Source organism: Dermacentor silvarum, chromosome 7 (genome assembly GCF_013339745.2).
Source record: "Dermacentor silvarum isolate Dsil-2018 chromosome 7, BIME_Dsil_1.4, whole genome shotgun sequence".
Classification (NCBI taxonomy): Eukaryota; Metazoa; Arthropoda; class Arachnida; order Ixodida; family Ixodidae; genus Dermacentor; species Dermacentor silvarum.
In genome coordinates, this window is record NC_051160.1 from 64,996,996 (window position 1) to 65,011,525 (window position 14,530).

The window sequence follows — 14,530 nt, forward strand, 5'->3', positions numbered from 1 at the left end:
GCATATCGCGGCATTGTCAAATGATGAGCTGAGAGAAATGGCGCGAACAAACTCAGTGTTCACGCGCACGAATCGATAACTGATGGCGACGCGGCAACACACTTGGCACGATTTCCACATAAATGTAGAACGGAAGAACAACAAGGTCATTTGGAAAAACGATGGAACATAATGAATGAAGCAGGACCACTCACAAATGTAGCGAAGCTGTAAAACAGTTGTAAATTAATACAGAAACAGTCGACTAAGGACAAGAAATGCATACTTGTGTTATATCCGATAACTTCGTAGTCTTAGCTGTCGCCATCTTAGCCGACATCTTTCACTGCGTTATGTTGTTTTCACCTGCCTTATTTGATTACTCGTTTACAAACATCTGTGCTATGTTTAAAAGAAGTTCTTGTTAGTACGCGTGGTCGATAAACTCGAATTACCCCGTGGCAAAAAAATTGCCCCCGCAGGACAAATTCTAATTTGTCATCTAATTGGCGCCTTGCATGGTCACTCAGATGAGAGTGCAAACAATAAGAAGCCAAAATAGAAAGGAGCACATGGACACACAATGGGCAAATGCTTCTTATCTTCCCTACTGCACCTCGCACAAATTACTACGATTTGAATCGCAATGCTGGTTCCTAAAGTGCCGAGTGGTTCGAACACACACAATATATTGCAACCTCAAATAACCCCTCTCCCCCAGCAAATACTGTGGGAGCACTATGTCCGAAAAAAAAAAGGCTACGGATGTAACGCACGTGTTCTAATCTACGTTAAGAAACACTTTCTTGAAGCGTTTCACTTAGCTGCTATGCAAAGATCCACATTATGCGTACCAATTTATTATTAACTATGCGCACAGATTTGTTCACCTTCGTCTGCCATCGCACAAGCTTTTCACTGTTTGACTTCGCGGCAACGCGCCTGCAACTGTTTGTATTCTGCACCACGTGTTGCACCATAGCGAATACGTGCTTACCCGGCAAGGCTATTCACTTGGCTTTGAGAACGGGATTTGGTCCCACGACACTACTCAAAAGCCACACACTCCCACAATGCGGAAAACACAAAGAAACACCGCGAAACACATACAAGTTGCGCTTTCAGAACACAATTTTGTCGCTGTCATTATATCCGCCCATTGGTTTGAAAGGTGCGGAGGATACATCCCAGAGTGACTGACGCAACGCTCACGTACCATAGTCGACTGAGCGGTTAAATACCAAAAAAAAAGAGAGAAAAACTTGTTGGGGGGATTCCGTGCTCATGAGTGTTTTGAGGGTCGCCTGTACATACCTCGAAGTTCCTGAGAGGATCTCGCTTTCGCGCTTCGTGGATGATAACCTCCAGGGCGATGCCGAGCACGCTGAGCGTGCACCAGATGGCGTCTCTTTTGTGCATACTGTGCCACACCCAGGTGAAACAGAACGCGACCGCGGTACCCAGCAGCAGTCGACAGGCACTCTTGCTCGGGCCCACCACTGGCTCGTAGAAGTACCTGCGAATACAGATTGCGCCACTACTGCGGCGTCTTAATGAAGATTGGTGTCCGCAGTATTGTCTACCGCTGTGCACCTCGAGCCTCCATGTTATAGGCTAACTTTCGCTCTCTGTGGCATCTGCAGTTCTTACTTTGTGACGGACCGATAGGCGTACAATTGTGGCAAAGGTGATACGGCTACCTTGCGATTGATTAAGTACGTGAAACGAAATTCCAAAGAAAAAAAAACGTTTTATACAATGCTGGTGCACTTTTCGCAATAATAATTGGGGTAATGCAAGTACCCAGAACGTTTTGAAAAATGCCCTGGTAAGGGCTACGGCCTATCTCGGAGCATCGGATCTGCGAAGGTTCGAGTTGTCATGGAGTATGGATGAATCACTATTAATTTGGCAAAAAAGCGCGCACACAACTGTTCGAAAAGTAGTGCCTTGGTATCATTCGCCGGCTCTCTAGAGACCGCAGGTACCGCCCTTGCAAAAATATAATTGAATCAGTGTATGGACTGCCTACACTTTTCTCAGACACCCAATGCGTTACTGTATGTTTTTTTTTATCCCGTGTGAAGTATATAGACTTTTGCAGGGAAGTGATCTTGAAAAATGTGTTTATTTAGAAACGTGATGCCCTCACCGAATAAGCTTAAGGCTAAATGGCTGTTAGTGGCAGATAAAGTTCTAATGTAATTAGTGGTTCTATGAAAACTCACTGCAAATAGCCTAGGTATACAAGTTGTCTAATGATGCTTATTTCTTATCCACGGCCAGTCCATAGAGTTTATAGGAGACAATGCTATCTCTGCGGCTTTAGGGACTTTTTTATTACGCGTTCTGTCATTCGCAGGCCGAGAAGTAAGCTTAACATTTTCGTTAAGGGCTTCAGGTCATTATAAGTTCTTAGGAGCAATAATTTTCTACTTTGAGCTTACGCTTCAACTGATGTTGCGGCAGTAGCTGCAAATTGTGCAGGTGCGTACCTTCGAATCCACAGGTGCATGCCGCGGTCGAAGTACCTAGGAAAAAAAGAGTAACGTACAAAAAGGCGCTGTTTGCACTCGTGCTTATTCCACAGCTATCCACATGCACAAACACGCGCATTCACTCACGAAAATAAGAAAGGTGCACGCGCCCACCGACAAGCGCACATAATTAGACACACACGCATGCAAGATGAACTCCAGATCCTTAAAGGAAATTGTACCGGTCAAGTAACCCTCTGTGCCTGAGCAAAAAATAAATATCTCATGACACAGTCGTGAAACGTGGAATGCGGTATGTGCACTGTATTTGTCGAACACTGCAGTGGTGAGGTTTACCACTTAATTTCTGGCTTGAAGTCAAGGTTGCAAAACAACTATCCCTCATCCGGTATTAGGGTCACCAGAAGTTTCCCCGCAACTTGCATATATGGCTCAAATACGTCCTGTTTTTTCTAAACGCCGAGAACAGCATTCGGCCGGGCACCACTCTGAACGTAGGGTGCCCTTGGAGCACGCACATAGCACGCGCATTGCGCTTCCGCGTGGATTGGGTCAGGTCGAAGCGAAACACTGTGAACCAGAAAACTGCGGAAATCTACTGTTATGTGTGGTGGACCTAAGTGAACTGATGCGCCGCGTCGATACTATGATCCAAGGAAAGAACTCAAAACCTTTAGTGGGGAAATAGCGGCACGATGGAATTCCAAACGCCACAATGTAAGTGCGGAGCTTCTGTTCTGCCCAATGAAGTCGGACGTCAGGTACTCACCTCCAGAAGTGGGAGCAGCGGTACATTGTGGCAATACACATGGAGGGAGGCGGAATCTCGATTCCTTCGGCACGGGCCAGGGCGCCGGCGAAGCCGTAGGTGAACAGGTAGCGCACGTAGAAGAAGAACAGCAGGGAAAAGGCGAAGCCCACCAGGCTGTACAAATCCAGTCGTTCGGCCACCCAGGGCCACTTGGACATCGCCGAGCTGCCAGGGGTAAGGTATTTGTAGTATACCGCGGTGTAGGTCGTGGCTTTCGCAAAATTATTTCGAGTACGTGCGAATATTCAACAGCTCGAACACAAACTGATCACTTTTTGCAACTCAATTCGTATTCAATTCGATAAATCACTCTACGAAATGGTCGCATATTCATATCCACGATAACACGCAAAAAAAAGCGCCACAGTTTCGCACGAAAGAAGAAGCATCGATTGCGATAGCAAATTAGTAGACAGCCATACCAAATAAGGATAGTAGTTTTATCCGCCGTATAAACTTGGAAATATTGGCATACTAACTAAATTAAAAAGCACGGTGTCATACGCGCACAGGCAAACGTGAACACATTTCACTCGATGAGCGCGGACACTCGCTCTCACAACGCTGTAGGGAGGGATTGCGGCAGCAGCAGCGAGCAGATTGACCTTCATGGTGCCTCCCACGTCGACGCGAAATAAGCGGCGATAACACAGCGCAGACGAAGCTCTCAGCACTCGGCTCACATAGACTCTGTCCCCATTGCAGATCGTTTTCAAGATATATGGCCCGCGCGGCCGCGCTCGGCGACGCTCAGCGGCGCCATACGCAGCCGCCCTGGTACCTTGCGCGCGATGGAAGACTGCGCATTTCTTCCCCGCCTTCCCCCTTGCGCGCGCGAGATTCGAGCAACAATCCTTGGCTCACTTCAGTACGCTTTCACTCGCACCTACTGCATACGGCCACGATGTTATCCCACTTGGAATTTATACGGAACATCGCCGTCGTCATCGCCGATGCAATGATAACAATTATTGGAGTTTGTAAGCAGAAAGAAATCATGCATGTTCCGACCTACCCAAATGATTTGCTGCGTTAGAGACGGGGTTGGTACCAGTTTATCTGCGTACGCACGGGATATATAGCTTCCGCTACATAATTTCGAGTCTTTAAGTAAGAATCTATTGGTCTTAGGCACTTTAATGTACGAACTTGTTGCCTCAATTCAGGCAATGTAATTTGTTATTTGGCCACCATAGCCTCGTTGGCAGCCTTTAAAACAATGCTTAACAGGATGTTAACTTGGGAGAGTTGGTAACCTTTAAATATTGAGTGGGTGTGTATCACGCTCATGATCGTAACGAACACAACACTCATGTGCATGTGCTAACGTGCTGCTTCCGTTTTCGGTTACTGTCACTGTCGTGGTGCACTGGATAACTGAAAGCTGTTGTTTCTCGTGTAATTGCCCCTCAGTTAAGCAGAAATTCAGTTGCGGACATACAGCCTTACACTGCATGCAGGAAAAAGCTTAAATAATCATCTCTATTTTACACCGAATGAAGTCTGCGCATACAACTACTTTTTACTTTGTTCAAAAACGAGAAAATATCCGACGTTTCATTCGAAATTCTAAGGCCGCCTTTCTCGAATATCCGTGTTCTATTAGATTAAGAAATTTCACTACTCGAACAACCCTAAATATTACAATATTTAGCATCTAAAATCAGCAAAACGTAGCCAGCTACACGAAAAGTCAATATGCTTGGAATTTAGGCATCCGAAAAGGGACCAATTTTGTTGGAAGTAGAGTCGACAATACGTCCGTTACGTCTCATATTCTGTATAAGCATGTATTTGCTTGCACGCTGTGTTGAGGAAGAAACACATTGGATTTACTTCGTTATGTCAGATAATTTGGTATATCTGTGTACTTTACTATCGAGGATAGACAGCCAAACCTAAACTGACTCGACGTGAGTAAAGTCACTGGCCAGTAGCGGGCCTCACCAGTTGGACACATGAAATGCGCAGACCAACCTGTAGAAGAAATGGGCCATGAGTTCCATCAGGAGGAAGTGGGCGCCACTCCGCAGGAGCCTCGCCACGGCTGTGGCGACCTCGCGTAGAGTACAGCTCGGGTCTCGGTTTGTCCAACTGCGTGGATTGCGAACATGCCTGTATAAGAACTGCGCGAGTGCAGCGTTTCAAAAGCTAACCTAAGAGGGAGATGTGACGCTATTGTACATTGTATATGCAGGTTTTCTCAGCGGCAGTTCCACCATTATGGGAATGACTAGAAGTACAAACCATTCACGCGTAAAGGAAACACCTTGGTAGAGCACATACGTACATAGCAAACTCACTTCGGGGAGAATGCGTGCTGATAAATGTGCTAATAATAAATATACTTGCTAGCGTCGTAGAAGACATTTGTTTTCAAGGCTATGCACAATGTATGCTTGTGGAAAACAAGCCTACGATCCTGTAAAACCATCGAATTGATTCGGCTGATGATTTAGCCGGCGTTATCAGACTGAGCCTACGTAGGTGACACTTTCTGGCAACACTTAAGTCAAAGTACAAAATAACAACAGTTTATTTGATGCACTGCGTACATCATTCATCATTAGAAACGCCAGTAAAGCTGTGATGGGGCTTGTTAGACAGACATCATGGGTAAACGCGGCGCTTAATCGAGAATCAAGGGGTAAGTTAACGGCAGTAAAACACAGGCAAGTTGTCGCTCATTACCTTGTTGGCGTTTTCTTGTCGGTAACCGTCCATTGTTAGGCCATTAAGCAGCACGTCTAGCCATGACTAGACATACCGTATCATGACTAGAAACTGATCAGCTCTCGTCAGAGTAGGCATACCGTAATGGTTTAGATCATATAACATACGCCAGAGACTGATGAAATGAAGAATGTGACAGAGGCGTGTAGCCACAAATCTTGCGAACTGCACTCTGCTCATTAGAGCTGCGATTACTGTTTCTAAAGTAACATCATCTGTAGAGTTCTCGCACATACTTGGAAATACTAAATACTGCGGGTCACTCGCATGCTGCTGACAGAAAAATGGACAGAGTCCGCCAAGTGGTCTTCTAATTCCTATGATTGACGTTGTGCAGGAACCAGCCTTCACAAACGATTTTAGCTTGTCAGGCAATAACCCTTTTTGAACCACTTGAGTTGTCAGCTCTTATCTGAAAGTGGCAAAAATGCTTACATTTATACACGGATATATTGACTAGGAAAAGGGAAACTTAAGTGCTCGCTGCAAAAAAACTTCACTTTTTTACGCTACTTACAGCAGTGACATTATTCTGCTTTTCACAAGTGATGATATCAGATTCTAAATTCACGGTTCCTTACTTCAACGCGTTTGATTTGTCGGGCCAAAGGCAGCTGCCCGCCTTAAGTTGACGAGCTGCTCGTGGAAGGTTTGCCACTGGTAGCGTACTATTATTAGACCGAAAACTCGGACAGCTTTCGTTTGGTGCATTCTTGCAGTGCTTGCAAAACATTCCTTTACAAATAATTTAGTTGTAGTTCAGAAATTCATCATGATGATACGTGCTGGGCGACTCCGCCTACGTTCTTATCAACAAAATATCGAGAACTAAGTTTGAACGTGTGGGTAAAACTTTGTTTTGTGCTTACACACATTTTCAAGTAGTATATGCTCAATGTTTAAGGCTGCAGTATACATAGAACACTGAAATATTATGAAGAGCGCCGATGCAAAAGGCTCCCGTTGGATACTGCAACACTTCGAAGACAGGGCGTATTTGGAGACGTGCATATCTTTACAGCTCTAGCATACCTGGATTGCGAAGTCGTCGTAATTCTGCGGAGGTCCATGATAGACCGTGGGAAGGTAGACCAGGTAGGCGAGCGTCTTCCAATATGGCGGCCACCGGCGCTGGCTATTCTCTGGACTCCGGCGCTGAGCTCGAACAAAGTCTAGGCTGAAGCTAAGGCCACGCATGATGTTCCAGTGGAAGGCCACGTAGGCCACCCTGTACGCCATGAGGCCATATCGTTCATACATGTACTGGGATGTAAAAGAAAAAGAGACACCATGTCGGAAACTGCACCACGAGCTGTACAAATCACACGTCGTACGGCCACTGAAAAAACCCCAGTAACATTGCAGCATCGGGTTGAAAGCATGCAGGATGCCGAAGAAGAACCATTCCTGATAAAGACTAGCGCAGTACTCTTTCCTACACCTTTCCTACGATACACTGTACTGAACTAAGCTTCAACAATGTAATGACTACCACAAGCAGGAAACAGTTAGAATACTGTCTTTCAAACAGTGCTATTCCTCCTGCATGCTCTTCTGTATCTCGCGAAATAGTATGTAGCATTTCACAGTATAAAATACATTCCGCAGTCTAAATTGAATTTGTGTTGATATTTTGTGTGTCCCTGAGTACCCTTTATGTCTTGCAGCAATTGCAGCCATGCGAGGGCCTTCTTTAGAATTACACAATAGTAATGTGGGGTAAATCGCGTTTTCAGGCACAAAATTCTTAGGAGTGCCCCTCACTTTATTATATGGACATGCGTACTTGTTTATTTTATTCCGATTGCCGGAAACGATATACAATACGCGTGGTAGGCGTTTCCCTGGCTTCAATTCAAGAAAATTAGCGCACCAACCCTAAAGCCTGTATAAATAGCTAAGCACTTTCTTGTCCTCACTAATGCCAGCAGCATGCCTACACGCGCCGAGAATGTTCGGTTTTGCTACATCAACTATCCTGAAATGGCATGCTTTACAATGTAAGGTGTTTACGTGTGAACTCAGATGGGAACATAGTGCTGACCGTGTAAGGAGTGGTGTGATGTATAAACGTAAACATTAGCGGCTCAAGGCCCTAAATCGTCAGATCAAACAATAAACAAAAACACTACAAAACAGTAGCTATGTTCTTGCAGTAAAAAAAAAGGCTTTACTTTTTAGCATGATACCTTTGAGAACTACGTATTAGAAAATGACGCATGGTAAGTAGCAACCGTGCCCAAACATATTGTTACGGTGAAGGGAAAGAAGAAGGTGACGCGAACGAGAGTAAGACGAAGACTCTGGCCGTTGCCGATTGTGTCGGTTGATCTGCCATTGTGGCGGCAGGTAGATGACGTCCTCTGCGAAGTTCCGTGATTGTACCCAGTACCTTCCACCAAAATGTTGCAGGAAGAAAGCAGGCCCATGAGTGTAGAAGAATGTATTTACAAGCGAAGAAAGATGGCGTTCAGGCAACGGCCAGAGTCTTCGTCTTCCTCTCGTTCGCGTCACCTTCTTCTTTCCCTTCACCGTAACAATATTATCTAAATACAACGTGGAGTCACGTTATTCTTAATTTTGTCAATTTCATCCCAGGAGCTTCCTTAAGATGCACCCTAATTTAAGCATATGAGCTTCTTTGCAGTTGATCTTCATGGAAATGCAGCTGCCATCGCCTGCAATTGAGCCCGTGATCTAGCGTTCAGCAACGCAACACAACAGAACCATAGCGGGTTTCCGAAGTTCTGGGCTCCTTGACTCACAATCACTGCCTCGAAAGGGTTCACGAACTTTTGTAAGTGGACCACAGCGGCGACCGCGTAGCACAGGGCAGGGATGCGCAGTGCGGCCGCGGCATAGAAGACGGCATGCTGCCCGAGGTACAATAGGACCACCTCCCAGCCCAGGTGAAAGGCCACGAATAAGCACGAGTAGGCAGCGTAGAAGACGGGAACGAGCTGAAAAAGTTTGGAGGGGTGATAAGGGGGGAAGGGTCATAAGTATTAGACAGTGGTCTCTTGCTATTACAATAAAACGTTGAAGAAGAAGAAAAAGAAAACTCTCCGCAATATTTTTTTACTCAAATAGGTGTTATTGCTTGGTAACATGATCTGTTGGTCAAAGCGGATCCTGTAATGAGCGCAATCTATATTTAAATGTTTATTTTGGCCACAAGTGCAGGAATAATATTTCTGCACCACTCTAAACGTTGTGATGTCCCCAATGCGTTATTATACTAAGCATGTATATTCCAAAGCGTTTGTTATGTTTTAACGTTTCTACCTCTCTATGGCTGCAAGTGATTAACAGAGGTCAAACAAAAGATGTCGCAAGCTGGAGCCAGCCTGAGACAACTCCAGAATTGGGACCTATATTGTGCCATCTGCGACATACAATTTTAAAAATTTTGGGCAGCATTCGCAATAACACCCGGTATATTTACTAAATACTTAAAACGTTTTGCAATATTCGGTTAAGTTTCTTGCAGTGCCCTGTTTATTTTTTAAGTTGAACGTTTGTTTGCTTGACTTTCTGGGCTTGCGTGTCATATCCCATAAAAATAATTTTATCTGTGTGGTTGGATTAGGAGAAAAATGAGAGAACTGTCTTGCTTACTGATGGTGCTACGTGGGCCATCGCCCTGCCCAGTACGGGATGCAAAAGGTACCACTTCCATGTGTTGATCATGACGTACCTAGTGGTCTGCCATCCCCAGTTCGACGTGTCCTGCATGGAGGGTACGAGCACCATGATCATCATATGAAGGGTTGCTCGCAGAGGCGAGATATTACCAGAGCGCGAGAGAAGAAAATGCTAAGGAAACAAATTTCCGCTATTTGTGCACATGCTGCAGCCGCGCTTTTATTTCCTGTCAATGTTCAAAGCATTAACACAGTTATCACATTACATTAAACAAGGACTCTGCCTTTCCCACCTACGGAGAGCGCGGGGCCTACTGCTCGAATAAACACACCTCTTGAGAGTACTTCCGCTGCCTCAACTTCTAAAGACGCTTTACTTTCAAAAATGTCATCCAGCAAATGTCCCAGCATCTGGGAGGGTGCACTACTCCTCCAGGAACACAAGAACAAATGCGGTGGTCACATTTGGTTGAGAATGTGCCGGACCACAATGTTTAAGCCCAGGCGAAGACTTTTGGTCTGCTCGGTTAGGTCCATGGGAACTTGTTAACGTATTTTCTCCTTCTAGTCAAGGCATGCGCATTAAGAGTGGGCATGGAAACAGTGCGCTTCGCACAGCTTCTAATCACCGTCTTTTCGCCATGCAGGTGTGTATTAAGTCTACTCTTTACGCTAAAGGGTCTGACGACCCATACTTAATGCTGTTTCCATGCCCACAAGTGTTGTGCGAAATAGCATGTGACTGTTGTTCTATACTTCTATTGCTTTTACAATGTGGTGATGTTGAAACTAACCCCGGACCTAGCACGCGTTCAGAGACTTTAACTGAAATAGAATCGTTACCGGAAAATCCCGCGGAACAGATGAAAGTACTGTTTCAATTACTAAAAGATGTTCACGCTCGTTCCCTCCAAAGTTCGAAAGCACAAACTGAACTGGCTGCTGACGTTAAGGCTATTAGAAACGGGCAAAAGAACATAGAAACAAAAATCACCGGAATACAAAAAAGACTTTTCGAACTTGAAGAGAAATCGCAGAATTTCGATCAACTTGGAAAAGAATTAAAAGAAATGCACAACGTATTTGGCACTTTAAGAGACCGCAGTAATTCCTTTCAAACACGCCTTGATGAATTTGAAGATAGATCGAGGCGTGACAACCTAATCTTCCATGGTCTTACTGACGCTAAAGAATCCTGGAGCGATACAGAAAATAAATTGTCAACCGCGATAAAAGGAGTCTTTGAATCCTTCAGCAACGACTTAATTGATCGCGCGCACCGTCTTGGTCCGTTTTCGCCTACCAAATGCCGTCCCATTATAGCCAAATTTATGAGCTTCAAGGCCAAACAAAAAATCCTTTCACTTCGCAACGAGCTGAAACAACATAACATTTCAGTGAGCGAGGACTTCTCCCCCAGCACCCGTATCTCTCGAAAAAAACTAATCAATTTTGCTAAGAGTCAACCTGATTCCCCTCAGTTCAGATTGCGCCATAATAGATTGTTCATGCACAACAAATGCTTCAGCTACAGCCTTGACTTGGACCGCATTCAAGATATGGATACGCGTGGCTTTGGGGCCAGTCACCGAGACACTACTGTGCCGCGTGTTTCACCTTAGGAAAGGCAGAGGGGCAGTGGCATATCATCGCAGTCGAAATCATCCGAAGTATCGGTACTTTTCACTAACGCCAGAAGTGTTCTTAATAAACGTAACGCTCTCTCATCCATGATAGATACATGCGGTGCGAAAATAATCGCCTTAACTGAAACCTGGTTGCCCGCGCATGTGCTTGACTCCGAGATATTTCATGATGCGCACCAGTTTACAATTTATCGCTGTGACCGCGCCGAGCGTAGAGGAGGAGGCGTGCTGCTTGCCATTTCAAAAGACATACCTTCATCACCTATCGAAATTAACAGCGCTCTAGAAATAACATGGGTTATATTAACTCTAGGTAACTCTAAACTGATTCTTGGCACTTGTTATCGGCCCCCTTCTTCACCCCCCACATTTATTAACGAACTGCATGACACTATCAACATGGTATCTTCTCGTTTTCCTTCCCAACCTTTGTTTTTGCTAGGGGATTTTAACTATCCAAACATAATGTGGAACACCCTACCATTACGTCTTTCGCCATTCTCGCAACAAGCTGATGACTTTCTTAATTTATGCTCCGTTTTTTCTCTCGCACAGTTAGTCACTCAGGCCACCAGGGTTTCAAATAATGTAGCTAACACCCTCGACTTGGTACTTACAACCTCGCTTCTCATATCACATACTTACCAGGAATTAGTGACCACCTCTCGCTCAACTTTATAATTAACGCTCCTATCCCTAATAAGTCCAAACACCGGAAAACTATACGCGATTATCGGAAAGCTAACTTCGTAGCAATAAATAATGAACTGTCTCATTTCTATGACTATTTCGTTAAACATTTAGACGATCGCTCAGTCCAATCTAACTGGCATTTGTTTGCAATTACAGTTCACATATTAACTGAGAAATACATCCCTAACCGCACAATCATTACAAATGCGCAAGCGCCATGGTATTCCCGTAATCTAAAGCGCTTATCTAACCGGAAAAAGCGCTTCTATCACTTAGCGAAATCATCCCCCTCCGATGCGCGCTGGGCAGCTTATAAATCCGCCTCAGATATCTATATAGCAGCTCTAAAAACTGCTAAAGACAACTACTTGTCTAGTACACTACCCGAAGTACTAAAAACAAATCTTAAAAAGTTCTGGCAAATAATAAACCCAACAACTAATAATGCTATTTCTTTAGAAGATTCATCTGGAAATGCTGTTTCCGAGAACAGATGTGCGACCATACTAAACGATTCATTTACAAGCCAATTTTCGAAAACTGGCAATGTTGAACCTCCTAACTTATACCAGTACAAATACTTACCAATGCATCCTGTAATTGTTGAAGTACCTGGCATTAACAAGCTAATAGATAGCTTACCGTATCATTCATCACCTGGTTTCGATTGCATTAACAATAAATTCCTTAAAAGCACTAGCCTCTTTAGCTCCATGATACTGGCAAAAATTTTCCAACAATCCCTGAACTCATGTGAGCTTCCAAAGGAATGGAAAATTGGGAAGGTGGTTCCAATCTTTAAATCCGGCCCCAGAAACTCACCTCTTAACTATCGACCCATATCCCTTACAAGCAGTTGTTGTAAACTGTTAGAGCATGTAGTTTTCACCAATCTGGCAAACTTTCTAGAGTCTAACTCATACTTCACTACAGCACAGCATGGCTTTAGAAAATCATATTCCTGCGAAACTCAACTAGTATCCTTCACCCATCAGCTGCATCGTATCCTAGATCGCTCATCCTGCGCTGACTGTGTCTTCTTAGATTTTAGTAAAGCATTTGATAAAGTATGCCATAATCTACTACTTTTTAAACTGAGCTTACTAAATATCGACCCTAACCTTTTAAAATGGATAGAGCATTTCCTTACAAACCGTTTCCAATTCGTCACTGCTAACGGTCATAACTCTGCACTTACTGAAGTACAATCAGGTGTACCACAAGGGTCTGTGCTGGGACCACTATTATTTCTTATCTATATTAATGACCTAACTGTTACAATATCCTCTAACATACATCTGTTCGCAGATGATTGTGTTATCTTCCGGGAAATTAACAGCTCTGATGATACTTTAACACTCCAATCTGATCTGGATAATGTAGTTGACTGGTGCGAGAAGTGGTTGATGGAATTAAATATTAAGAAATGTAAAATAATGCGCGTATCCAGATCTAATTCTACTCCTAGCACCTATCATCTTAACAACGTTACCTTAGATTTCGTCATGTCATATAAATATCTCGGTGTGCACATTACGAATAACTTAAATTGGACCATTCATATAGAGTACGTCATTAACAATGCTAATCGCATGCTTGGGTACTTACGGCGCAACTTTTCGAAAACACCACCTACTTTAAAACTACAGCTTTATAAGACTCTAATACGCCCGAAACTTGAATATGCATCTGCAATATGGGATCCCAGTCGTGTTAATCTCATTACCTCACTTGAACTAGTACAAAATAACTCTACCCGTTTCATTCTTTCTAACTATAACCGTGCCGCGAGTATAACCTCAATGAAAACTAACCTAGCACTTATTCCGTTAGCTAACCGCCGCAAAGTCGCCCGACTTTCGCTATTAAATATCATGAAATTTTCCATCACACCACGCTTCACGACGACTTGATAATGCGGCCTCAATACATTTCAAACCGCGTCGATCATCGCAGTAAGGTGGGAATTGACTCATGTCACACGAAGTCTTTTTTACAGTCTTTCATCCCCCGTACATCGCAGGAATGGAACCACCTTCCCTCAAGTATCGTAGCCATCACCGATAACAAACTTTTTCGCGAAACATTAGCTAACATTGTATAATCAGGAGAATTATTGTATTACCAGAACTCACTGCACTGGTTTGTTTGATTTGTCTTTCTTTACTACTCTGTAACCACTCCCCTCTTTAATGCCATATGGCCCTGAGGGTATTTTTAAATAAATAAATAAATAAATAAAAGTGCCCACTCCTTACACTTGCGTCACTATCGAGATATTGATTGTCAAGATTTTCGTGAGTGGAAGAGCTAGCTGGTTTCTTAAATGACATTCTGAGGTTGTATGTGCCAGAGCCACGATAGGATAATGAGGTACGTGGTAGTGGGGAACTCCGGATGAAGTTCGACCGCCTCGAGTTCTTTAACGTGCACCCAACGGACGGTACATAGGCGTTTTCGCATTTCACCCCCATCCAAGATTTGATCCCACGCCGTTGGGCTGGACTCGCTCATGCCGTTTTCATC

The 14,530-nt window shown here is 44.1% G+C and overlaps 1 protein-coding gene across 4 annotated transcripts in view; it reads right to left on the reverse strand.

Annotated features, from left to right (window-relative positions):
• The window catches only part of LOC119458142 (protein-cysteine N-palmitoyltransferase Rasp), an 83,505-nt gene that overhangs the window by 57,567 nt on the left and 11,408 nt on the right, over positions 1–14,530 (reverse strand). Inside the window, exons 4-10 of one of the 4 annotated variants that reach the window (XM_049670784.1) lie at positions 9,640–9,750; positions 8,787–8,981; positions 7,054–7,284; positions 5,266–5,382; positions 3,247–3,453; positions 2,475–2,510; positions 1,294–1,495 (exon numbers count right to left, since the gene is read on the reverse strand). The exons of the other annotated variants lie outside the window; for them this stretch is intronic. Coding sequence (XP_049526741.1) covers positions 1,294–1,495; positions 2,475–2,510; positions 3,247–3,453; positions 5,266–5,382; positions 7,054–7,284; positions 8,787–8,981; positions 9,640–9,750 — 1,099 coding nt within the window. The remainder of the gene's footprint in view (positions 1–1,293; positions 1,496–2,474; positions 2,511–3,246; positions 3,454–5,265; positions 5,383–7,053; positions 7,285–8,786; positions 8,982–9,639; positions 9,751–14,530) is intronic. 4 annotated transcript variants of the gene reach the window in all.